The sequence below is a fragment of the Dermacentor silvarum genome, chromosome 1 (genome assembly GCF_013339745.2).
Source record: "Dermacentor silvarum isolate Dsil-2018 chromosome 1, BIME_Dsil_1.4, whole genome shotgun sequence".
Lineage (NCBI taxonomy): Eukaryota > Metazoa > Arthropoda > Arachnida > Ixodida > Ixodidae > Dermacentor > Dermacentor silvarum.
In genome coordinates, this window is record NC_051154.1 from 410598915 (window position 1) to 410625973 (window position 27059).

General features: G+C 47.7%; 2 protein-coding genes across 2 annotated transcripts in view; one reads left to right on the top strand and one right to left on the bottom strand.

The window, feature by feature from the left end:
- The window catches only part of LOC119437580 (transcriptional adapter 1-like), a 72714-nt gene extending 55792 nt beyond the window's left edge, over positions 1–16922 (bottom strand). The window contains exons 1-3 of the mRNA XM_037704582.2: positions 16778–16922; positions 16659–16695; positions 15949–16003 (exon numbers count right to left, since the gene is read on the bottom strand). Coding sequence (XP_037560510.1) covers positions 15949–16003; positions 16659–16695; positions 16778–16851 — 166 coding nt within the window. The 5' untranslated portion in view covers positions 16852–16922. The remainder of the gene's footprint in view (positions 1–15948; positions 16004–16658; positions 16696–16777) is intronic.
- A 179-nt stretch (positions 16923–17101) lies between these two features.
- The window catches only part of LOC119437582 (surfeit locus protein 4 homolog), an 89838-nt gene continuing 79880 nt past the window's right edge, over positions 17102–27059 (top strand). The window contains exon 1 of the mRNA XM_037704584.2: positions 17102–17253. Coding sequence (XP_037560512.1) covers positions 17194–17253 — 60 coding nt within the window. The 5' untranslated portion in view covers positions 17102–17193. The remainder of the gene's footprint in view (positions 17254–27059) is intronic.

Consider the following 27059-nt stretch of genomic DNA (forward strand, 5'->3'; position numbering starts at 1 on the left):
CAATTGTGTGGCGCCAATGTTGACTGCCAAACGGGAGAACTCGGAGTCGGCACCAGTGTTTTGCCTGTGCTCTCTGAAGGTGCAGTTTGCCCGGAGAGTGTGTTTTGCGTGTCTGATGATACAACTGTGTCCGCCTTATCCGCGATACATGTTTCTGTTGCCTGTTCATCTCCGACTCGTATCTCGTTCGATGCTGCAGTGGAACCTGTACATCGAAACTGCCTCAAAAAAACGTGTTGGTTCCGCACTGTGTGGTGGTCTCAGTGACCAATAGATGCGCGGGGCTGTGGGCGCTAAACTGTTCCACTGAAGCGACAGTGCTACCTCAAGGCCCAAAGCTTACCACGTTTCAGGAAGACTCGCCCATATCGGTGGCAGTACTTACAGAGCTACCAGATAGAGGAGCAACCAGTGTCTCGAACCCCAGGAGCAAGAACATACTTTCCATGATTGATAAATCCCACAGTGATCACGAGCGTCGAGTGTTGATGGCCCTGTTTACGAAACACTCCTCGGTATTCGACTTCGCGCAGCACGATAGCCCACCATCGATTCCTGCATCCAGAACTCGTCACTGCATCAACACAGGAGCTGCCCAGCTAATCCAACAAAAACCCTATCGTGTGTCCCCGGCAGAATGCAAGATAATCAGCGATCAAGTCCAAGGAATGCTATGTAAAGGCGTCATTCGAGAATCATCTAGTCCTTGGGCAGCCCCCGTGATATTGTTGAAGAAAAACAGTACGTGGCCGTTCTGCGTTGATTATCATCGCCTAAACGCCATTACTAAGAAAGATGTATATCCGCTCCCACGAATTGACGATGCCATCGACTGCCTCTTTGTGGCATCTTACTTTTCCTCTGTTGATTTACGGTCAGGTTACTGGCAAATTCCCATGCACAAGGACAACTGAGAAATAACAGCATTTGTAACGCCTGACGGACTACTTGAGTTTAACGTGATGCCTTTCGGGTTGTGTAATGCGCCCACAACGTTCGAAAGGTTCATGGACACAATATTACGCGGCTTGAAATGAGAAGTTTGCATGTGCTACTTAGACGACGTTGTGATTTTCGGCCGAACGTTTAGTGAGCACAACAAGCGTTTGGACTTGGTATTGAACTGCTTGGAGAAAGCAGGTCTTGTGCTCAATTAAAAAAAATGCCGTTTTAGGGAACGACAAACTCTTGTGCTAGGAAATATGGTGGTTAAAGAAGGCATCCGACCAGATCCACAAAAGACGGCGGCCGTAGAAGCATTTAAGGTACCTGACTCTGCCAAGCAGTTAAGAAGTTTCTTGGGCTTGTGCTCCTACTTTCGCTGATTCATTCCTAGGTTTGCTGACATGGCTCATCCCCTTACACGCCTTCTCCAAAAAGGCGTTCCCTTTGAGAGGACTGCAGATTGCGACTCATCGTTTTGCCAGCTGAAGTTCCTGTTGACGTCCCTGCCAATTCTTTGCCACTTCGATCCTTCACCACCAACTGAGATTCACACCGATGCCAATGGCATAGGCATCGGTGCTGTGCTAGTTCAGTGTATTGGTGACAGCGAGCACGTGATCTCGTACGCTAGCCAGTCCTTGAGCCGCTCCGACCACAACTACACAGTGACTGAACAAGAGTGTCTGGCGGTCATTTTCGCAGTGCAACGGTTTCGTTTGTATCTCTACGGGCACCCCTTCACTGTGGTAACGGATCATCATTCGCTATGCTGGCTCATGAATCTGCGGGATCCCTAAGGCCGACTAGCGCGCTGGGCCCTCCGTCTACACGAATACGATTTCGTTATTTGCTACAAAAGTGGCTGGCGACATGCTGACGCTGATTGTCTCTCTCGGATGTCACTTCCGACAACTGAATGTGATGCAGACAACTTTGACCAATACATCAATTTGTGTCCCCAGAATTTCCGGATATGGGTACCGTCATATCCGAGCAACACAAGGACGCTTACAACCGCTCTTCGTGGCAGCACAGTAGTCACCTGCAGGCCTACGTGATGGCGGTGCGCTGTACAAGAGCTACTCGACCACCGATGCTACCTTTTAGTTGTCCCCAAGAGCCTTCGCACCCAAGTCGCCATGCACGATGACCCAACTTCCGGTCATCTTGGTTCCACACGCACGCTCTACCAGGCTCAAGAAAATTTTTACTGGCCTAAGGTGCAAAAGGATATCGAATGGTACGTCGCCAGTTGCCCTCAATGCCAGCACTACAAGTGCCATCCACAAGTGCCACACAGCCTGCTTCAACCAGTCCCCCCCATCTAGCGTCCCCTTTGAGCAAGTGGGTACAGATCTTCTGGGCCCTTTCCCGCGATCCTCCAAGGGCAATCGTTGGGTTATCGTTTGCGTAGATCACCTTACCCGCTATTGTGAGACGGCCTCGTTGCCATCGGCCACAGCTACATAAGTTTATATCTTCTTGCTGGCTCACGTTATACTCCGACATGGACCTCCTCGCATAGTAATCAGCGATCGTGGGCGACAATTTACCGCGGACATAGTTGAAGAAACGCTTCATCTGTGTTCATGTAGCTTCTACCATTCTACGCCCTACCATCCACAAACTAATGGTCTGGTCGAGGGCACAAACAGAACACTTGCCAACATGCTGTCCATGTACATCGATTCCGCACACACGAATTGGGACAGTGCCTTTCATTACCTATGCCTTCAACAACGCGAGACACGAGACTACTGGTTACTCGCCATTTTCCCTTCTTTATGGTCGTCTGCCGCGCTACACCCTCAACACCATATTTCCCTACTTCACTCATGACAACGAATCAATTGAGATCCTCTGTCGAGCAGAAGAAGCGCGACGCCTGGCTAGGCTACGCACCCTGGCATCGCAGGACCGGTCCAAGATACGCTATGATGGGCGCCACGTTTACTTCGATCCTGGTGGCACTGGACGCAGTTGCGGAAGCGTTGCTTGTGCCAGAAGTTTCTCGCCCACTACGTCGGTCCCTACGTTATTCTGGAGCGCCTCAGCGAAGTGAACTATCGCATTGCGCGTCTCACGAGCAGTGGACGATGCTCGGCCAAGGCTGAAATGGCACACGTCGCGTGTCTGAGGCGTTACAGTCCACGAGACGACTGACTTGGCCGACGGGCTTCGTCTGCAAGCGGGGAAATCTCACAAGCTCTTGCGATGAACCACGGATGCCGCGCAGATAACCAGGTGAAAGTAAAGGTGGAAGATGAGAACGACGTTAGCCAAGCTGCCTCGGGACTGCTCTCGAAACGGGCTCATCAACCAGATTCATCTGGTTCTGCATTAAACACCTCGTGTGTAACACTATGTAGGCATATTCAAACTGCACGGAAATGAAAAGTTTATTCCCAAAAGCAATCCCCAGCACGCCAAAAAAAAAAAAAGTACCTGAAGGTGGTGCTGCGGGTGTATCCTGTTTAGTGCAATATTTTCCAACTTCGCGATCTAATTCAGTGCAAACTAACCAAGTTGTGACAAAAACCTTTTTTGCTCACTTTGATTTGCTTAAATGTGAATAATTTCCACGCCTTTTTTTTATGTGGTGCACAAAAGAAAAAAGAGCGTTACAAAATTGCAAACATAGCCCAAATGAGAACAAAACTTTCTAACTTTGTTACACCTTTGTACACTTTTTTATTTTACACGTAAACACGAGAAAAGTGTCAAATATAGAATGATGCCCTTGCAACATTCCTGCAAAAGATTGTGTTCCTACAAAAAATGCAAAATAAGGAAAAATAGTTCTTTCCAAAAAAAAGCACACTTTAAAAAAATATATGACAGGAAATCTGGTACCAATTAAAAAAAAATTTTGATGGAAGTCTGTTTGTGCCAGGCAAAACATGGTTGTGATATTACATTTCATTTGCTTTATTCAAAAAAAAAAATTAATGGGCCAAAGTGGCCGGCATCAGCGAAGTTTTGCTGATTGTCTACGAGTTTGCACTGTATGAAAATCTACAGTTATCATTTCCTTTCTGCAAAAGAAATTTACTCTGGTAGCTTGTTCTCAACAAAAATGTATTCATATTTTGTGTTGTGCGTGCATGCTGCCACCCTCTCAAGTGCTAACGCGTATTCCATTTGCAGCCTACATATTGTATTTACACGAACTGGAGTTTTCTTTTCCCTCTAAATGTCTGGCCTCAGACCGTGCCTGTGCTATATTTGGTTTTGTAACACAATTATAATGCAATTTCTTTTTCCGTTTTATTTTCTCTAGCGCTGCCTCTGCGGCAAGAGGCAGTGTGCTCTGCTGATTTTGTGGTCTTGATCCCGCGGTGCTCCGCCAGGAGTCTCCCGGACCATAGCGCGAGTCCGAGGCACTCAGGGGGATGATCAGCTCAGCCGCGTGTGCTTCATGTGCCCTAGGCTCATTCGGTCTCCACTGGGAACGATTGACGACTGATGTGTGATGTTTGATGGCGCAAGGGCCAGTTATGGCCAAAGCGCGCCATGACATATGGTAATGAATTGTTTCTGTATTGTGTTCGAAATCATTAAATTTAGTTGAAAATGTACGTGTAATGTGGCTGTAGAGAGGCCTAAAAATGGGTCACTGTAAACTGCGTAAATTATAAGGAGAATGACTCATGACAAAATAAAAGTAGTATAATAGTTTCACTACAAAAAGATTATATAATAAGATGCTTACAAGTACTGCCTCCACAGGGCTCTTGAGGTAGAGAGCTGAGAGGCACGTGCTATAAGAACTTATGTCACTGCGGCTTCAGCCTCAAAGGCGAGGGTGTGCTACACATGATCCGGCCAAGTTATTTCTAAGAAGTAAACTTCATCTAAAAAGCTAAAAACTGTTTCCAGCTTAAAAAGTGGTTCGTGACTAAGAAAAAATGCTAAGTGAAGTGGAATATGTTGGCGATTCGCAGAACAGAAGTACTTTTTACGCTCAGTTTCAAATTCTCTGCACTGGACGAGGACATGGAGACCTGTAAGGCTGTCACCACACCTTCGACATGATGGAGGATCACCTCCAGTCAATATGTAAGCGTGGGTGCCGAACGTATGACCTATTCTTAATCGACAGAGGAGCACTTCTTTGTATCGTGCTGTTTTCTCAGACATCCAGTAGCCGAATTTAGTTTTGATCAGGTGTAACTTATTGGATACCTGGGTATCCCATTGTTTCAGCCAGTGCTTCTTCAGCTTATGCCGTAAGTATGGTTTAAGGTCTGTGGCTGGAATCGGTATGTTTGTGTCGGCATCGCTAAAAGCTACTGAGGTAGTGTTCTCGCCAGCAGCTTCGTTGCCTTTTATGCCATTATGGCCAGGAACCCAGCATAGGACGATGACTTGTTTAACCGTATAAGCTGAGCACAGCTATGCACATAGTTGGCTAAAAATGTTCCTGTGTTTTTGTACACTCATTAGAGCTCGGACTACACTCAATGAGTCCGTGAATACAATAGCGCTAGAGAGATTCGTTTGCTTTATGTGTATAACTGTAGAGATTATCGCATACGCTTCTGCCGTAAAAATAGTTGTATATGGATTTAATGTACCGGATATTAAGAACGATGGTCTTAGAGCTGCGTAGGCAACACCAGCAGGAGACTTCGAAGCATCTGTATAACATTCAGCACAGGAATATTTCTTCTGAAGTTCAAGAAAATGTGAATGTATATGTGCCTCCAGGTGCTCGTTTCGATATTTCAACAAAAGAGATGTCACACTGGATAGTCTGTTACTCCCAAGGCGGTGGGAGCCGAGTAGGAGCCATTAGGAGATTCTTTAGAAGACGGACGCCTAGTGGCTGGGCGGTTACGGAACAGCCGGGCCGTGGACAATTCGCGAACGGTAGAATGACATAGATGCTGAATAGTTGATTTAACCTTCAGGGCGTAGGCAAAACTTAAGTATGTCCTTTGGAGATGTAGAGACCACTCATTTGATTCAACGTACAGGCTTTCTACAGGACTAGTCCCGAAGGCACCTGTAGCAAGACGGATTCCTAGATTCTGTTCATCACCTAAGTGGTGAACAGAATCTAGCATCTTCAAAGCACTAGGTGCAGCGGAGTTATATACTATAGCTCCATAGTTGAGGCGTGACTGTATGAGACTTGTAGAGGCTCAAAAGGCATCTCCTGTCACTTCCCCAAGATGTCCGGGACAATAGCTTCAGTAAATTCATTGTCTTCAGATGCTTCGCTTTCAGATATTTCAAATGGGGGATAAAAGTTAATTTAGAATCTAAAATGAGGCTTAGAAATTTATGTTCATGGCTCACGGATAGCCGTTGTCCATTAAGATGAATACAGGGGTCAGGTAGTATACCTCTCTGGCTCAAGAAGAGAATGCAAGTGCTTTTCTGAGGGTTCAGTTTAAATTGATTCTCGTCAGCCCTTTTACATACTTTGTTTAACCCAAGCTGTACATTTCGCTCACAGATAGAAATGTTACATGATCTAAAACCTATTTGTACGTCATCCACATACACAGAATAAAACATTGTACGAGGTACGACAGGTATGGAGCGAGTTCACTTTCACAACGAATAGAGTACAGCTCAGCACACCACCTTGTGGTACACCCGTTTCATGAGTAAATGCACGAGGTAGGATATCACCAACCCTAACACGGAACATGCGATTAAATAGATAGCTTTGAATCACGTTCAAGAGGTTGCCTCGGACTCCCATTGCCACTAGATCACAGAGAATTCCAAAACGCCAAGTTTTGTCGTATGCCTTCTCCATATCTAAAAATACCGATAATAAGAACTGTTGGTGGACAAAGGCATCCCGGATATTCGCCTCGATGCGGACAAGGTGATCAGTTGTGGATCTACCCTCCCTAAAACCACACTGCAAGGGGTCTAGTATTTTGTTGATTTCAAGATAATGAATGAAGCATCGGTTTACTATTTTCTGAAAGAGTTTGCATAAGCACCTCGTCAGGGCTTTAGGCCTTGTTACGATCGGCCAGTGGGCGAAGCGACCTTCAAGCCACTTCTGATTTCCCGAGACGAACCAGCTTGGCAAGGCCCACAATACGTCGCATCGGATAGACCACCGGCGACACCAAGGCGAGACACGTTTGACGGCTACGGGGCTGATGGATATCACCTGGCCGCCGACCGCTGGGACCAAGGAATCCCTAGGAAAGTGCGTGCGACACTTCCCCACGGCCGCAGCTACCTGCCAAGGCTGTTCGACACACGAACCCGCTAATGGCTGGGCCATCCCAGGAATCAAGACGCGCCAGATTGGGTGAAGCGTAACACCCCCTGTCTACGGGCGTCCCCTTCGTTCTCTGTGACAGTAAGCCGTGTGCGGCCCACGCTACCTTTCCAAGTGTGTTCGGGGAATGAAGGCATCGGAGTGTTCATGCGCACTCTCATCCTCAAGGCGGAGCCTTCGGCGACTTTTGACGCTCCGGTTGGAGGAAGGTGTGCCCGCAGGTTTCCCTGGCCTGGGGATCTAGGGAGGACAGAGGGCATTTAAGCGGACGTTTGTGGCTCATCTGTAGTGGTCTCCCATCTGCTCTGACATGTAGATGGTGCTCTCCCAGAACAATTTCTGTTGAGATTCAGTAGTGCTGACATGCTACGACGTACTGCGCTCCGTACTCCGGCCAGTACGATGATGATCCCCTTGTTCTGTAGATAAGTTTGCCTCTTCCATGTAAATAAACCCCCTGTTTGGATTACCCTACCTCTCAACCTCGTACTCTTCACAGAAGAAGCAACCCTCGTCAACTCTGCTCGGACGACGGCGTGGGCCAGCTAAGCCTCCATGTGACGCCCCGGCAGCGTAGGCCAGCTACCCGTTTCGAGACGCACCGGTGGCGTACAGGCTAGAGAGCGACCCTCTGTGTGACGCCAGACTCCGAGATCACGACTCCCAGCTCCCACAGCTTATAGCTGCTGGCCAAAGACGGGTCCTTGCCTTCTTTGAGAATAGGTATTATTGCTTCCTTCCAGGCAGACGGAATATAGCTGGCAAAGAATATGGTGTGAAAAGCGATACGAGTGTTTTGTGTGCTTCGGGGTTTAAGTGCTTGATCATCTAGTAAACTATTCGATCGTTTCCAGGGGCCGATTTATTACAACAATTTGGTGCAGCCTGAAATTCCGCCATGTTAAATGGACGGTTGTAAGGCTCATTTCGGTCTCTTTTCCGATCCGTAGGCAGTCGCTCTGCTTGTGTATCCGAGTAATGGGATGAACTAGAAATGTACTCAAAATGTTGAAAATCAGCTTGGTCCTCAAGACTGTCTCCTTGCGTATTCACTAATGGTAGAGGACGAGTTTCACAGCCTTTTGTCTTTTTTATTCAGGCTTTTCTTTCGTCTGTATAAGAATTTATGCTAGAGATGTATCTCTTATGGCACGGCGGCGCATTCTTCTTCCTTCAAACTTTATTTTCTTGAAGCTGATAAGGTTCTCTGTAGTCGGAGAGTCGTGGAGGTGATTCCAAGCCTTATTTTGTTTCTTTCATGCTTCTTTACATTTGTCGTTCCACCAGGGAACACATCATTTGGAAGGCGATCCATTTGTTTCGGGGATACATATATATTGACGCAGCATCAACTATAAACGCCGTCAAATATGCCACTGCATCATCAATAGGGAGTGTAGAGATGTCTTCCCAGGTCGTGTGCATGAATTCTTTATAGCATTTCCAGTCGGCTGACTCGACTTTCCAATGGGGGACGTGTGGAGAGCACTCATCACTTTTTTAAATTTTACGACTATAGGAAAATGGTCGCTCCCCTATGGATTCTTAATGACGTTCCACTCTAGATATGGCGCGAGTGTACAAGATGCCATGCTTAAATCGATTGATGAGAATGTTTTGTTTGCCACGCTGTAAACTGTAGGCTCTGATTTAGTAAGCATGCACCTGTAGACAGGAGGAAGTTTTCTACCAAGCTCCCTCTGGCATCACAGCGACTATCTCCCCAAATCGTGTTGTGTGCATTAAAGTCTCCTACGACGATATAAGACTCGGGCAGCTCATAGATAAAGCTGTGAAATTCTGTTTTTGATAGATGGTAGTTCGGGGGGGATGTATAATGAGGTAATTGTGACCAGCTTATTAACCCTTTGCGGTCCGAAACTTTTACCCACTTTCCAGCTGTCCCGGTCCGAAACTATTTTGAGTTTATAGCGCCGCGATGAAAACCACAAACCGTGGACGAAAAACTCAGGATATTTATTTTTTTATTTTGCATTCTGCAGGCAACTCCTCTACCGATATTTGAGCAGCGTGTGATGCCGCTCGAAGCATTCTCCTGGGTGCAGGCCCAGGTTGTTACTGCAGGTTTTGCAGAAAAACGCAGTTTCCCTCCTGCCTCCATTTGTTTTTCGATCGCTACAAACAGCACAGTCTTTAGTATTTTGGCCTGGGAGCTTGTAGACGAAATGGTTCCTCCCATCTAGCCTTTCCTCGCACTCCTTCCATGCAGACGGGCCCCGCTTTTTGGCTCTAGCCCTCACGTCACCCACCAGCTGTTGGAAGAGGTTGCGGCAGTACTGCAGGTGTCGCTGTTCTTTCTCAGCATGACTCTGCAGCTGTGTGCACCTCAGAATAAAGCTATTGACAATGGAAACTTCTAAAAGCTTTCACTATATGCGCCACCGTAAAACGCACGCAATGAAAAAGTGGTCATGCTTCTCAGCGAACCGCGCCAACGTGCTGTTCCACACGCAAGTGAGAACGCTCTGGTATCCAGAAGCCGTGCTGAACATTGTGCTGCACCCTAGTGCAAAGAGAAGTAAACTTCAACAAAGTTTACTTATCCCTCCAGAGATGGCGCATCGTCTTTATTGCGCACAAACGTGCTATTCCGCGTGCAAGTGAGAACGCTCTGGTATCCAGAAGCTGTGCTGAACATTGTGCTGCACCCTAGTGCAAAGAGAAGTAAACTTCAACAAACAAAGTTTACTTATCCCTCCACAGATGGCGCATCGTGTTTATTGCGCGCAAACGTGCTGTTCCGCGTGCAAGTGAGAACGCTCTGGTATCCAGAAGCCGTGCTGAACATTGTGCTGCACCCTAGTGCAAAGAGAAGTAAACTTCAACAAATAAAGTTTATTTATTCCTCAAGAGATGGAGTATCGCAGTGAGAAAAACCGTGAAATTTAACCCCCGAACCCCCTTGTCAGGCGGTGCCCGACAGCAGACCGCTACGGCCGTGTTGCGTTGTCGGGACAACGGACCGCAAAGGGTTAAAGAGCACCACACAGATTGCAACTGGATCTAGAGGCGTTTTAAGCTGCAATTGCCGGCAAGCAACACCTTTACCTACTGCTATGGCCACACCACCCCACGAGGCAAGGGCGTCGTTGCGGTCTTTTCCGTATATGGCATACTGCCGAAGAAAGTTCGTGTGTGAAGAATTAAGACACATTTCTTGGACACACAGCACCCTTCGATTGAACTTATTTAAGAGTTCCTTAATGTTATCTAGATTGGCCCCCCATGTTCTCGGGTCCGGGTGTCCTGCTCATGCAGGCGCCTCTGCGGGGCTCCACTGGGAGTGAGCGCCACCTTGTCTGCTTCATTGCGGGTCTCAGTAGATGAGGACAGGATTTCTTTGAGGTGCGTTGCTGGCAGACCTGGTCGGGGCCAGCCAGCCTGGGAGAATCAGCACGCACCGTTTCCCCACTGTCCCTGCGGTGGGCTCGAGCCGCCAGGAGAGCCCGCCCAAACAGACAAACGGGGTGAGCCCGTGGTCTTCTTCGGACAGGAGCAAGTGTGTTTACAGCCCTGCTGCTGTACGGTGCCCTTGGAGGAAAGAGGCGGCCCCTATGCCCAAAACGAAATGGACAAACGCAATCCTCACAATTTAAAAACACTGTTAATGCTGCATTAATATGCTTACAGCATATTATTCGCAACATCGAGTGAGATGATCAGCGCTTTTGTGCAGGCGCATCAAACGAGTGGTCTTCCAAGTCACGTGGTGAATGACCGCGTGTGCAGTGAGTGAAAGGCTTTGCCATGCTCGGTTGGGTCGTAGGCATTTTTGAAGAGCTGCCTGTCCAACAACTTTAGTGGCATGGAGGACTGTCGTCACCAACAGTCACAAAGACGTCAGCAGTGACAAGTAATTTTGCATGCACTCGTCCTTGCCCTTGTTGGGCCTGGTGGTCCTTTGTGACAAAGGATGCCTCACCGACAGACGTGCAGCTGTGGAGTGCTGTTCACGCTTGTCATTTCTCGCGGCCGGGGACCGTCACCTGGGACTAATAGACGAGCAATTAGTCCCCAGGCTACAATAGGTCATCAGCCTCGTACGTTGCTAAAACGGCAACGTCGTTCTTGGTGCGTTACCGTGAAGCAAAAGCGCCTGCCTGGACTACGATGAGGCCCAGCGCCGACTGTGACGCGTAAACTAGGAGCCCCTTCCGAGACAATAACAGCTGCCGCCCTCCATGGAAACGGTAGCATCCGCAAAGGCCAGTCTCCAGATTGACAAGCTGACCGTCACAGAGAGGTCACTAATTCTTGCAAGGTGCCAACGTCAGGCATTTCCGTGGGAACAGCTTCGACGTTTGGTTCCCAAGGTGCCACCCGTTGCCTGGTATGCGGGGGCGATTGAGAAACATTGGAGGCGGAACGGTGCCATATGATGGGCATGAGAACCAGTGAAAGGGGGATATGAACTGATAAAAAGCGGGGCTGGAGTGATGTGTGGACACTCGGACATGCAAAGACGTTAGCATGTAGACGGCTCCATGAATAATGGTGCTGTTCATGTAAAATAATGTACATTTGTATATAAAACCGTTTTCTGATGTCACTGGACCTGTCCTTCTCCCGGTACCTGGCACGTCACCAGACACGGAACCTTCGTGGCCGCTCGGACCCTTGGGCTTCGTAACACCCTTCATTTTACGATGGCAGTTAGCAGTAACGATGAATAAAGCCCCGCAGCTCCGTTTCCAGTTTCTTCACGATATCGCTTAGCATTATATTCGTAATATCTTCTTTCTCTCAAAGACCAAAAGTCCCCCCTAGGTTATATTCGTGATTCACATGCAAAACGTGGTATATCCTTCGTGGGCATTGCATTCATGCCTCCATTATCCACTTGTCAAAAACATGCGAGACACCGTGAGTGCAATACCCACCTGCTGCACTCAGCAAAGCAGCGCCAAGGCAGGACTTGGCTAATCCGTAACTGACTGAGCAGTTCTGCAATCAACAGGCATGCCACTCACAGGTGCTGCTTCGCTGCCTGCATCCCCATCCCTCCAGGTGCATCAGAACCTTCTTCGGCACCACCCCGTGCAACGCACACTGTGTGTAATAACCTTTCTTTCAAAAAAAAATTATCTGAGTCATTTCCCAAGCCATTTATTTCATTTCCCAATATCACATGTTTTCTGTGTCACTAACAGATAACACCTTCCTATATGTATTACCTCGACCTCTACGGAAAAACTACAGTGCAGCTTGACTGAGCCATAAAGAAGCTGCCTAATGTATGTTTTGTCAGCACCTTGCTAGCATGCTTTCCCATGCCAAGAACAGTGGAGGTCACTAGTGGACAGATTTTGTCCTTCGATAATGAGCATGGTCTGCACGTTTTCAGAACGAAAAGTTTTAGACGGCCTTGTTCATAAAACACGAAACCATGAGACATTCTGGAGCCTCGGTCACAACAGTGGCGCAAAAAAAGCTACAGAAAGAGTGCAGCGCTGTTCAGTATGAACGCTTCGACTTGGGCTAGCTGCTCACTACAAGCAATGCATGTGGCTCATAGCTTGGTCTGAGTGTTCTGCACCGATTCTTTGCGCATTCACAAAAAAGAAGATTGCTAAGAAAAAAAAAATTTCCCTACGTGAACATTTGGAATGTTGCCTCCCTGCGGAAGGTACTTCCTGATGTTGAGGATATTTGTGACACCGACCAGGCCTGCCAGCACTGCTTTACGTGCCTCTAAGAAATGCTGTCCTCATCTACTGAGAGCCGCGATGAAGCAGACAAGGCAGTTCTTCAGAAAGAAGAGGCGATTGATGAAGGTACGTCCACCTTTCTTCTCATGTTTCACCATTGAAGCCACTATCTTCCATCAACAAACGCAGCAGACAATCTTACAGAGAGAGAAAACGGGCTGAGATTGAAAGCATGGTGGTGACGAAGATGCGCTCAATTTTAAGCGCTGCATACGGAAGCGTCAGTACACCTGGACCATCTGTGACAGATTGTCGGGCATGCACTCGCTCGTTAAATAGTTTGAAGCAAGCATGCGAGGCTTAAAGGTTCCATCGAGAATGCTTCCGTCTCTTAACTATCGAGCCACCAGAAGTTGCAAGCAAGCACATTCAAGAGGCAATCCCAGCTGTTGCAACGCACATGCTCAGAAAGGCTGAAAATTGGCAGATTTTGATCTGTGCACGAGGTCAGAGTTGTGCAAGCTGCACTCGACTACTTCTCCGAGGATTGGGCGCTTTTGGCAGAGCCTGAACAAGGACGTTGTCATCACGAATGACCAGCGAGAGTACGTCTCAAAGCCGTTTATGACGCGGTCTATTCGCGAGATGTTCCACGCGTTCAAAGCAGCTCACCCCGGAACTGCCCTGCCAGAGTTTTGCAGCCTGCGTCCAAAACAGGGGCTGCACCAAATTTGCGCTAATGCCCACCACTTTGTCTCCACGATGGGGAAAGTGACCAGCATGGAAAGCTCGTTCGAAGGCCTTTCTGGCTCCCCACAGCCTTACCTTGGCTAATCTGGGAATGGCTGATGCATTTGCTGTTTGAGAAAGCAGCAACTTCATCAAGGAGCCTCCAATCTTTTTTGTGAAAGAGCTCGGCACAAATACACACGCGCATTCAAGCTGCCGCTATTTGCAAAGCGAAGTGTGGGCAGCACAGAAGCATTGTGCTGCATTTTGATTTTGTGGAAAACTGCACTGTCCTTCTCTCAAATGAAACACCATCATACCAATGGCACAAGAAGGAAATCTCCACCTTCACCTTTGTTGCCCCAAAAAGAACACACTGTCATAAGCGACGACATGCATCAACGATGTGGCGCAAGCCTGGTACGCCCCAGGTGGATGAAAACGCACCCGTCTGCTGTCCCCTACATCAGTGATGGTGCAGTGAGCCATTTTAAAAATAAGTATCAATTGTATGTGATGTGGCGTGCCAAGTACACGTCCGTGAGGTGGCTATTTTCCACTACCGGGCATGGAAAGAACGCCTGTGGGTGGAAGCTTCCCTGCACAACCCGACGTCTGGGAGCGGCTCTTCTTGCAGCCATCCACAAGCATCGTCAGTAGAGTGCAAGTCATGGCACGTGTGCCCACGATCAGTCAAACGGACATGTGCTGTCCGTGGCGAGAACTGGCGGCTGACGGTGATTAAACCTTTTCAAACTGCAAAGGACACACAATAAATTTGTTCCAACACCACAAGCAGTGTCGAGTTCGTTCTCTCTTGCTTTGTGTCCCGGGAAACAAAATATAAAACATGTTCACGGTTCTCGCCACAATAAAAAAAACCAAGTAAACCTTCCTTCGTTTGTGGCAACCATTGCTCAACACACTCAACATCAGCCACTTTGGCCCATTAAATTTTGTGAATAATGCAAATGAGGAAACATAACATTGCACCTGTTTTGACTGACACAAGCAGACTTCCATTCAAATGTTTTTTTTTTTAATTGGGACCAGAGCTTTTTTATTAAAATTTTTTTAAATGAGCTTTTCGGGGAAAACTTGCTTAGCTTGTAAAGGGGTGTATTCAACAGTTCAGCGTCAAGCGTAACCGAGAAGGCGGCTCACACTCGTGCCAAGCACTGCGATCTGGCTGGCTCAGTGGTTGCACTGCCAGCAGCGAATAGACGACTTTCCTTGTATTTTTTGTAGGAACACAATCTTTTGCAGATGTGTTGCAAAGGCAACATTCTATATTTGACACTTTTTTCAAGTTTATGTAGTAGAAAACATGCAAAGGTGCATCAAAATTACAAACATTTTTACATTTGAGCTGTGCTCGGAATTTTTCAATTTTTTTTGTTTCTTTTGCAGACAGCACAAAAAATGCATAGAAGTTATTTACACGTAAGCATACTAAAACGAGCAGAAAATTTTTTTTAGACACAACTCTGTTAGCTTGCATTGAATTCAGCTGTGAAGTGGGAAAATATTGCAGCAAGCAGGGTGCCCAAGGCGCAACCTTCAAATATTTCTTTTGGCGTCCTGGGAACACTTCTTGGAAATAAAATTTTTGGTTTCGCGCAGTTTGAGTATGCCTACATAATGTAAAAACAAAAAACTCACAAATAAAAATATCAAGCGGACATGCATGTTTGACCTCTCATGGAATCACCTTGGTAAGGGAGATAGTTGAGGCCGAAATGATTGACAGGCTGGGCGCACGATGCATAAGCTCGCCATTTGTAGCTTTTAATAGGAAAAGAACTTTCGTTTCTTCAGGCCGATTTTCATGGCTGTGTGGCATGCGCACTTGTCCTGCTTCAAATAAACATTTGTTGAAAGTTGACGCTTGTGTGTCTCTCCTCTTTGGTCGTGCACTATTGCTCTGCACCCCGTATGCTTCATACAGATGGTTACAGAGTATCCACGACGGCCGGGCCCTTTATTAATGCGATGCCATGTCAATTGCGTACACCGGCTTCTGCATAGCTCAACATGCTACGACATCCCACAGAAATATGACCGTCCCAGCATGGTTGAATGCGCAGCAATTCTAAGGACGGATTTAAGCTGTTTGCCTGACGATATTGGGCACTGCGAGGTGCATTTCATGGCTCTGCTCCAAGAAAAGGCCCCAATATAGTCCCGGAAACATTGGCCACCGATGCCTGGCTTGGGCGTTGAAATCTCGGCTGCTTTGGATCGGCGGCCGCAAAAAACATGAAAGAAGCCGCCGTATTAACTCCTGGCCCCTCGTACGGCCGCCGTCGAGGCAGTGCGGTTAATACAGCTGTTTCGAAAGAACATTACCTCCTTCTTGGCTGAGAACTTTCCTGACCTCCAAGTCAAAGTCCTCCTTGGTGAGCTGCGGCGCAAGGGCAAAGCAGCGTTAGAATATATTTTACGGTCTCGACGAAAAGCATCTTACCGGCAAGGTTCTTAATGGTGTTGTAGAAGTCGCGGGGCGCTTTTTTTCGTCGCGACGATAGATTGGATTTTTCACAAGTACTGCTCCAGGCGGGCACATGTAACACAGCGTTATTATAATCTCAGGTGCTCTCCTGAGGCCTCCGTTTGCCGGTTACATGTGCCCTCATGGAGCAGGACTTGTCATAAATCCAATCTATCGTCGCGACTAAAAAAGCGCCCCGCGACCTCAAAAGTACTTCTCCCGCCTGCCGATTTTTGCACATGTTCTTGCAGAAGCACGTTTATTTAACTCAAATGGGACCATTAAAAATACTTTTGGAAAGTCACGGAGAGCAGCATACGAAAAGTCTGTCAGACACTGGTCCAGGACCGGCGCCTGCTGTTGTTGTAGCCTATCACGCATGTGGCTCCTACCCACATGCGTGATTCCTTGCTGCTCCCCCGGGAAAATCAGTGATGCTATTTTGAAGGCAGAGCGCCAAAAGATGTAATTTGGCATGCCCGACTCTGGCGCGAGAAAGTCTATCCGACGCAAGTACACCCAGCAACAAAAAAAGCACCCCACGACTTCAACACCTTGCCCAACTTACCTTCTGGCTGAACCAAAGTTTCAGGCAATTCATGTATCTGTAAGAAAGAAGATGATTCGGTATTTCTGTCAACTATACTGATACCCTTAAAAAAAAGCTGTTACGATCGAGTCACGTACGTTTTGAAACGATCACCCAAAACATTCGAAAGTTTTTGCTTGGCCGCTACGAGCTGGTTCGTGTACGCCGCCATTGGAGTGCTCCCCGACGACCAGAAACGAAAATGGCTTTTAAGTACAAGTCGAGACAGCAAACCAGTGTTGTTTAATTACAAATAAAAATTTGCTGCAAAAAAAGTGAAGGTTTCCAAGTAGCAAATGCAACTTTCTCGCACTTGTTGCCCACCCGCCATTAGGTGGTGTCAATATTCAGCGACTACTTCCTTGAAGTAACAAATGCAAATCTCAAAGGCAATGCAGAGTGCAGAGTGAGCGCGCCGGAAGCAGTTTCAGAAACACGTCATAACCGCCGTGTTTTGTACATCATCTATGCTGCGTTGGCGGCTCTCTTTGCGCCTCGCCTGTCTGCAGCCAGGATGGCGAATGTTCCAGCAGCGCAGCAAGTCATGAACACCGCCGAGGACATCGCGGATCAGGTGAGGACAGCGCGCCGAGGTCCAAGCTCCGTTTCTCCGCGAATCCGAGCCTGGCGGCCGGCCTCGGTTACCCTGTCGCGTGGATGACACGATGTGGCTGCGATGCGCTTATCGGCGACTTGTGCTTGGAAACGCCGCTCGGCGAAAAAGCGTTTCGAAGCAGACGCCAACGTGGCAGCCTCTTTTATGCTGCGATCGGATTGCGGCCCCTTGTGGTTATCACCGTGACCACGTAAAAGCGGGGCCCCATCACACTAGTCCCGAAAGACCCGCATAGCCAGCCACGCTCTCACGTTGACAACGAAATGTGGGCCGGCAAAACGTGTGCGTAGCTCTGAATGCCAAGAGACTCGTCGAATTGGGTATTCGCACAGCACAGCGGCTTACGTTCCGTTCTGCATGCGATTCACGCTGATGATGTGATGGAGTGAGCAAAACGAGGTACGTTAAGTACGTTCTACATAATGTACCTCGCAGTTTGCTTGCCTTTAAGATTGCTTAGTAACCTTATTGTACTGCGTTGCCCTTTGCCGACTTGTAAGCTAAATCAGGCCTCGGCAAAGTAGTGCCAAGAGGCAGGAAAGTAAAGCATAATATGCACCTATGAGCATGTTTGAGATCACCTGGTGGTCAGCGCATGCCATGGCAATGTTGGACTTGGTTGAATGCCATGCTTCATTTCTCCGGGGAAGCAATCAACAACAACCTGCGTCGGCCAAGCCCTACCAGAGTCAAATGCTAGAGGGTAGTTTCCTGTATTCCTAGGAAATCGTCTATCTTTGCCCTTCATATTCCCGACCATTTGTTCTAAACTGGCATTGCTACACCTGCAGGTTACCAAGATGTTGCCCATTAATTCTTGGGAGTGGATATTCTGCCGGCACAGTAGCTCCAACTAATTTTTACTGGCGGGGGGAAATGTGCCAGGGTAAACAATGTGTCCAGCAAGGGGGGCACAATCTTGCCAGGTGAACATTTTATGACACGCCTTGTGTTGAATCATGCCAAAACCACCATCTGATTATGAGGCACACTGTACTGGTTAATTTTGACCACGTGAGGTACTTGCACCCAAGTACACGAGCATTTTTGCATTGGGCCCCCATCAAAATGTGGCCGGGATGGAATGCTCAGCCGCACACGTGACCACGGCTACCAACTGTTGGCAACTTACTCCCCTCTGTTCGATGCAGGAGTTTCCTTGAAGTTAAATTTGGCTTAATTTCTTGCTGGTGTGGGGTGACGTAATATTTGAGAAGTGGTCTTCATTCCGAAAACATTGCGTAAACATTACTTTTCTACTTTTGTTCAGTTATGGTAGCTGTGGAATTTTCTAACATATGTGCACTCTGCAAATGTGTAAGCTAAATACAAAATGCACTTAGGTTACAAACATATAGTCGGAAAAATGCTTCGATTACACAATGTTAGCCAAAGCCGCTTGAAACCTTTGGTTATCCTGCAGGGGCGTCTGCGCAAGCAGGCGTTTGGTTAGTTGCGCCACGTGGGATGGTCCAACCTGAGCACATGGGGGTTGGACCCTTCCCGTGCGTGGCTTAGCCGTGTCTGGGGAAAGGGGGATCTTGGAGGTTGAGCTAATGTCGTTAAGGCCCCCCGGCGGAGGCAACACACCTCTTTGGCCTCTGCTTCACATAGGCGGCACCCCCGGAGTGACCCACCCGGGGGAAATCGGCGGTCGCCCCCTCTCCGTTTTTCTGTCTTCACTGTCCTGTCACCTCTTCCTCACTTTTCATAGGCGGCTTGGGTTAACCTTGTGTAGGGTTTATATATAAGGTTATAGCGGCAATGTACGGCTGGCGCCTGCAGCCTTATAAGCGCTGCAGTGTCCCCTTGTTGGACTCTGTGGTGGGTGGCTGCCATTGCTGCCGAACAACACTATGGGAACGTCCGCTTTTCCTTGGCTTCTTGATCGTCTCCCTCAGAAGAGGGGACGCACGGATGACATTTTCAACTTGTTCACCCAACCTAAAGACATTTATTTCTCCACAATTTCAAGTAGTGCATAGCGAAAGAACAGAAAAACTAGCAAGAACCATATTCCAATTTGTAGTTGCGAAAAACTTGACCAACACGCTTCTTATTCTTTCTGGGGTTTTACGTGCCAAAACCAGTTCTGATTATAAGGCACGCCGTAGTGGAGGGCTCCGGATTAATTTTGACCAGCTGGGGTTCTTTAACGTGCACTACAACGCAAGCACACTGGCGTTTTTGCATTTCACCTCCATCGAAATGCGGCCGCCGCGGCCGGGATTTTATCCCGAGATCTCGTGCTCAGCAGCGCACCGCCTTAGCTGACTGAGCCACCCCGGTGGGTTATCACGCTAGGCCCTGATTACAAGGTCACCAAAATGCCAAGCGGGGACCTTCTGCTTGAGCTACGTGATAGACCAATATAATAGACTCGGCAAGCTTGTTACTTTTGGTGATGTCCCAGTTACCGTTTCACCGCATCGGTCCATGAACATAGTACGGGGGGTAGTATCTGAAGCAGACCTCATCGACCTATCTGAAACCGAGTTGTTGGAAAGATGGAAGGAGCAGAATATCACGAATGTGCAGCGCATTGTTACGAGACAGGGCAACAAAGAAATTCCCATGAAACACCTGATACTTACGTTCGAATAAAGCATTTTGCCACAAAGCATTGAAACAGGCTACACAAAGATAGCCGTAAGACCTTACATCCCAAATCCTAGGCAATGCTACCAATGCCAAAGATTCGGCCATGGCTTGCAGAGCTGCCATGGTCAACTCACCTGTGCTTAGTGTGGAGTACAAGGTCATGCCTCAGGCAATTGCGAGGCCGCACCTCACTGCGTTAATTGCGATGGTGAGCATCCAGCGTACTCCCGGTTTTGTCCAAGCTGGAAAAAAGAAAAGGAAATTATAACACTGAAAGTCCGTGAAAACATATCATTCAGGGAAGCACGCAAAAGGTGCTCACCATTCCACACGACCACTTACGCTTTTATATAATTTTATATAATTTATAAATCTGCAACGCCAAGTACATTAAAAATCCTAGACCCCGTCCACCACCTGAATATCCGTCTCGCGACCGGTGCTTTCAGGACAAGTCCAATCCAGAGCCTGTACGTAGAGTCGAATCAGTGGTCCCTTCATCTGCAGCGGTCATACAACAGTTTCACATATTTTCTGAAAGTACAAGAGAACACTGAACACCCTTCTTAATCAACTATAAATGACGTGACCGCTGCCACACTCTTCCATAATCGACCTGCAGCGAGAAAGCCGTTCTCTTTGCGTGTGAGGAACCTCAGTGAGGAAATGGGTGTTCCGCTGCTTGATCATCGTCCTATGGCTCCAGTGAAACTGTTACCGCCGTGGCAGTGGCAACTCATAGATTGCGATACATTGTTTGTAGAGGTCACTAAACACACGCCAGAGGCACACATTCAAATGCATTTCTTAGAACTCCAGTCCAAGTACTCGTGTACAGAGTTTTACGCAGACGCTTCCAAGTCACATGCCAGGGTGTCTTATGCAGCCGTCGGCCCCTTCTTCTCGGAATCCGGTGTACTCCACCCGGAAACCAGTATCTTTACGGCTGAGGCCTGTGCACTGTTGTCGGCTGTTAATCATATAAGGAAATCAAAACTTCAAAAAGCAATTGTATTTACGGGCTCCCTAAGCGTCGTGAAAGCCCTGGTGTCACTCGGCAAACACAAAAATCCTGTACTCACTGAGCTCTATTCCACTCTATGCAGAGCGTAAACCAGCATGTCATTATATGCTGGGTGCCTGGCCATAGAGGCATCGAGGGCAATGTGCTAGCAGACCAGTTGGCCACATCAACTACATCGCAAGCTATTAATCCTGCCGCTCCAATTTCGTCCACAGATCTGAAGCCTTTTTTGCGAAGGAAACTGCGAGGCCAGTGGCAGCACCTGTGGGACACTGAAACAAATAATAAGCTTCACATGATAAAGCCACAGATAGGTTTCTGGCCCTCCGCAACAAAAACACGGCGAACTGATGTCCTATTCTGTGCGCTCAGAATGGGACATACATATGGCACCCACAGTTTTTTGCTGACCGGAGATGAACCACCAACTGGCGGTAGATGTGGTGAGAGGCTGACCGTCCTCCACGTCGTTTCGGAGTGTCGGAAAGCCGAAACAGAGAGAAAGAAATATTTTCCACAAGCATACCGATATCATGTCCCTCTTCATCCCATTATGTTTCTTGGTGAAGAACCACTGTTTAACACCAAAGCAGTCCTCGGTTTCTTGAACGAAGCTGTGTTACATGTTTTTAGCCCAATACATTCATAGCGCTTCCTCTCTCCAGAGGATGCCGCTGTGATAGTACTGTATAGCACATGCCTCCAGGCCCTTGTGTTTCAAGGGCTCTGTTCAGGTAGTAGTGCTTCTTGCATATGCATATCTTGCATATATTATCATTCTTTAGCAATGCCTTTTTAATGTTCATAGTACACGTCACTAGTCATTGCCATTATCTTACTATATGTTGGTTTTACGCACTTTACAGCGACTATTTTAGGCCCCTTTACAGCCCCGTCACATCTACTTCTCAGAATTCATCACTTCACTGCGAACTAACAAACACTGGCATGGCGCTCTTTGGCCAGACCTGGCCCTTGCGTCACTAAACCACACACATTCATTCATTAATTCCCTCATCACGGGCCATGAAAAGGGCTCCGTAATCTAAGGCAACACTTCCTTTCTTTAGCACACACAGCACCAATTTACTTTCATTATGGATACACAAATCATACAATGGAACGTCAGAGGCCTTCTTAGGAACCTCGACGATGTCCAAGAACTTCTTTACTAACACAATCCAAAAGTGCTGTGTGTACAGGAAATGCACTTAAAATCGAAACATACAAACTTTCTCCGACAGTATGTTACGTTTCGTAAAGATCGCGATGATGCTCTCGCATCATCAGGCGGTGTTGCCATTGTAATTCACAAAAGCATGCCATGTCAATGTTTGCAGCTACAGTTAAACCTGCTTATAACGAATTCCTGGATATAACATAGTTTTTCAATTACCCTCCGTTACTCCATAGAAGCACATGTATTTGAGACCTCTACGTAACGAAGTGACAGCGGGAGACCCCCTCGAAATAACGAATTTTCCCCGCCGACAACCGAGATATTTCTCCCCAAATTATGTCATTTGTGCGCGAGCAGCAACTGGAAGCACCTTCTCCGCTGCGACGGGATGCGAAGCGGCGCCGTCGCACTTGGTGCGCTCAAATTCATGGCGACTGAGGTGAGAGCGAGTGCGTGCGTGCGAGCGTGCGCGAGGTGGGCCTGCATCCCTCGACCCGGCGATCTTGCCGCCTCCCTTCATTGAAATCTGATCCCGCCGCTTGCTGCAGCTGGCCTAGCCCGCCAAGCCAGCACTCTCCTTTTCCAGTTGATGTTGCCGAAGGAAAAAAAAAAAGTTTTTTTTATTCAACGCGCTGGCAGCGCCACTCTTTGGTTACTGCGCAAGTCTCTGCGCTTCACTTCACTAACCTAACACTAGGTGACACTATAGGGCCGTTTATAGTCCGACGTAACGCAAGTGTGCGTGCTACGTCACGTTGGCGAAAACGACCCCCTCTATAGTCGAGCGCACCGGCACAGCAAACGTAACCGGCGGCTTCCGATGCGCCCCGACGGGTCCGGCGCCGAATTGGCTCCTGAACCATTCATGCATTGGTCGTGCCAACTGCACCGACCCACAATGCCATTTCGCGCGAACAAATAAAGGTGCCCACACCGCTTCGCCGACGGCACGCGTTACACTATAGAGGAGATGGCGTTTCGACTGGCCGCAAGCGACGCTGGCCCGCGCACCGATAACGGGCCTCTTCGATTATCCGTCCCTGACAGTTCCGGACTGCCCGAAGCAGTGCTTTCAGCCAATGAGCGTTGCGTGTGCAGCTTCTCGGACAGTTCGGGCATAGCCTCCTATATACTTTCTGTGCCCGCGCAATCACTCCGGGAGCGCCGTTCAACCTCCTCTCCTGACCTCCTCGCAGGTCGCCCGCTAGGGGCGCTGCTACCCCAGAATATTCGCTGCTACCCCGCGAATATCTGTGGGAACGCAGCGACAAATCTAGGCCTTAAGTTTAGCACAGAGAAATCAGGGATTATGATCTTTAATGAGCACACGAGTAACATCGTGGTGTCAATTCAACAGCAAGTAATACCCATAGTGAAGCAATATAAGTACCTCGGCGTACACATAAACGAAGGAAAAAATTACTCAAGCAACCACCAAGATAATCTGAAAATAAAGGGGAAGCGGAATGTAGCAATAATGAAACACAGAGCACTGTGGGGCAACAATAATTATGAGGTGGTGCGTGGAATCTGGAAAGGAGTAATGGTGCCAGCGCTAACATTCGCAAATGTCATTCTATGCTTACAATCGGATGTATTGTCGTGTTTGGAAGTTCACTAAAGATCAGTAGGCCGGTTGGCTTTGGGAGCCCACGGTAATACCACAAATGAGCAGTGTAGGGTGACATGGGTTGGGCCTCTTTTGAAGTCAGAGAAGCACAGAGCAAAATTAGTCTTCAAGAAAGGCTCAGGAACATGGATGAAAATAAATGGGCGGCTAAAGTGCACAAGTATCTCTACATGAAAAGCGTGGACACAGAATGGAGGAAGAGGTCAAGGAAGTTGGCAACCAAGTACAGGATAATCGAAACTGTAAATAGACAACCAGGGGTCATCAGAAAGAAAGTGAGAGAAATAGAGACCGTGAATTGGATGCAAAGAATGGAAACGAAAAGGACAATGGAGATTTACAAGAATGAGAAGAAAGAAATTAGAAGGGAAAATCTGTACGATAACACAAAGGGCAGTGCCTTGCTATTTGAGGCTCGAGCCGGTTGCCTAAGGACGAAAACATATCGGAACAAATATTCGGAATTAGATGAGACATGTGTATGCTGCAGTAAAGATCCAGAGACCACTCAGCACATCCTAATGGAATGCGACGGGATCCACCCAGCGAGAACCGTAGGTAACGTGCAACTCCCAGAAGCGCTTGGGTTTAAAGTGGAAGGAAACATAAACAGATCAGCCGTAGAGATCAGCAAGAGACGATTAGAGTACTGGTGGAAAAAAAGTAGGGAAAAGATGGATGCAACCTGATCTCTTAAAATCATAGGCAGCGGTACAAGGTAAATTTTTGAAAAAGAAAAATAATGATAGGTATACAAAAATGCAAGATAAAGAACATGTATAGTATACCTGATTAAATCAAGCAGGCTAGGTGACTATTTGTCGCCGCCCCGTTTCAAAGGGGATGCCAATAAATCATCATCATCATCATCAGTTCGCTAGCCGCCGTGCATGGTTAAAGGTGGGAAAAATTGCGTGTGCGCGTTTCCATTAGTGTCAAATCGAGACAATATTAATTTGCCTCGCCTGCCGACGGTTCGCTGGTTTGCTGGGAGACCACCTTTCTGCAGCAGTCCACGGCTGGGAAAAAAACTTGCCTTCTGCCTTGGATTGCCGCGGTGAGCTGCAGCAGGGTACCCTATTGAAGGACTGTGGCAGTGGTGACACTGTCGGTTCCGTATTGAGGACGTCTAGCAGCAGCGCAAATGAGAGCCTTCTGGCCGAAAAGAAGACATTGTATTGTGGTCACGAGTGAGTTGTGCTACTTGAAGTGGTTTGATAGGGCGCTTTGCGAGTTGATACCCAGTAGTATGGCGTATTGTTGTGGACCTGGATGCACCTCGTACAGTAAGAGAAAGGTCCCGGGCATCTCATTTCATGAAATTCCGAGCGATGAAGAACTTCCAGAGAAGTTGCTCCAAGTTTGAATGTGTCAAACGTGGAATGCGTCAGATACTTGCTGAGAGAGATGCACTTTCGATTTGTTCTGACTAGAAAGCTCTCGTCTGACGCCAATGAATCTTTTTTTGGGTGGTTGAGGAGGTCAGCTGGAAGCAACGATCAGACAGACTCACGGGCAGTTTTGTGCGGAACAGAAAAGTCTCTGAAGACAGGCATTGCGTCAACATCGACAAACAGCAACGTGATGGACACGGAAGATAGCACATGCTCGTCGCTACGCCGGCAACTGAGCGTAAGCACTACGCCAGAACCATCCACAAAATTTCCCTAAGAGGCGACAGCAGCGCTGTTCAACCACATTACCGGGCGCAAGGAAACGTCTCGTTCGCCAGAATGTGCAGCACTAGCGATGGTTGGCAGATACCTATCGAGAGCTGTTAAGCTGTTAATGAGCGGGTGTCTTGCAAAGAATGCCTCAGTTTATTGACAAAGCCCAAGCCCTCGGCGCCATCAGATTCTCCGATTAGGCTTCAAGACAGAAGCCGTCTGCTGTATCGGTCAGACGAACTCGTAGTTGTGCTGAACTCTTCGCACAAGTAGGTTGAAGTAGTGCTCGCTAAGCTAAGAAATTTTACGCAGCCGCTGAGGGAGACTGCCGTGAATGCTGCTCAAGTGCTGCGAGAGCGTGAACTATGTAATTGTTCAGTGCCTGAGCACCACGAGAAGCTGTTTGAGATCATGGTGACAAAGTTCTTCCGCCCTCTATTCACTAATTTTGCGCTAAAGATAACGGACAAGAACGAAATCGCAAAAGTTTTTTCACAGAAGCCCCTGTCACGAAAGCTCCACAAACTTTAAATCCAAATGATGGCAATAAAAGCTTTTGTTGTGCAGTTATTAGAGCCGACATTATTTTTTTTCGACACTGACATACAAAACATATGTAATAATAAGCAGAAGGAAAATGAAGCTTCATACTAGTACAGATAAGAGCTGCATGTGGTTTTCCTTTTATCGTTCTTTTCTTTTGGAAGAAGCAATGCGCGGCGGCCTGTATGCTTCTGTGTCACCGTTAAACGCCCGGAGATGTTGTAAAACAGTAGAATCGGCACCGATAAAAAAAATTGCGTGATATGTAGTTATGCTACAGCGCACGCCGCTGTAGAGCGTCCTGTATTTCTATTCTGGGGTAGCACCGCCAACTGGTGGCGAGTGACGGCGCTAGGCGCGACGACCAGTTCCCTGCGTTCTCGGCGCCGATGGGCAGGCATGAAGTATATAGGAGGCTATGGTTCGGGACTGTCAGAGACGGATAATCGAAGAGGCCCTTTGTCGGACTGTAAACGGGCCTTATATGCTACGACGCCGTCGGTAAGTGGTAAGAATCGAGTAAATACGGTAAGCGTTTCTTTTTCGAATTTTCGTGCCGAACCTGCAACTAACGAAATCCTCTTTATAACGAAGTTTTTCGGGAGTTTGTCAATTTCGTTATATCCAGGTTTAACTGTACAACCTTGAAGCAGTAGCAGTTGGACTTGTTCTTCTAAACAAACTCATCGCCATTTGCTCGCTTTACATACCCCCACATTACCACTTACACAAACATGAATTTCAGTCCTTTATAGATGAATTGCCCGAACCTTATCTTGGCAATTTCAGTGCGCACAGCAGTCTGTGGGGCGACTCTCGTATCAATGTGCGAGGTCGTCCTGTTAAACAATTTCTTTTCTCTGGTGCGTGTCTCTCTGAATAAAAAAGAACCTGTCTCACAAACAGAACCTTTTCTTCTATTGATCTTAGCATAGCTTCCCCGTCTCTATTATCTGAACTTAAATGGGAAGTTACCAAAAATCCTTGCAGGAGCGATCACTTCCCAATACTACTGAGAGCAACCAGAGAAAATGAGTCTTCACCAAAAGCCCCTCGATGAAAGGTTGATACAGCCAATTGGGAGAAATTTTGAACTCTTACTACTAGTATCTCCTCGGC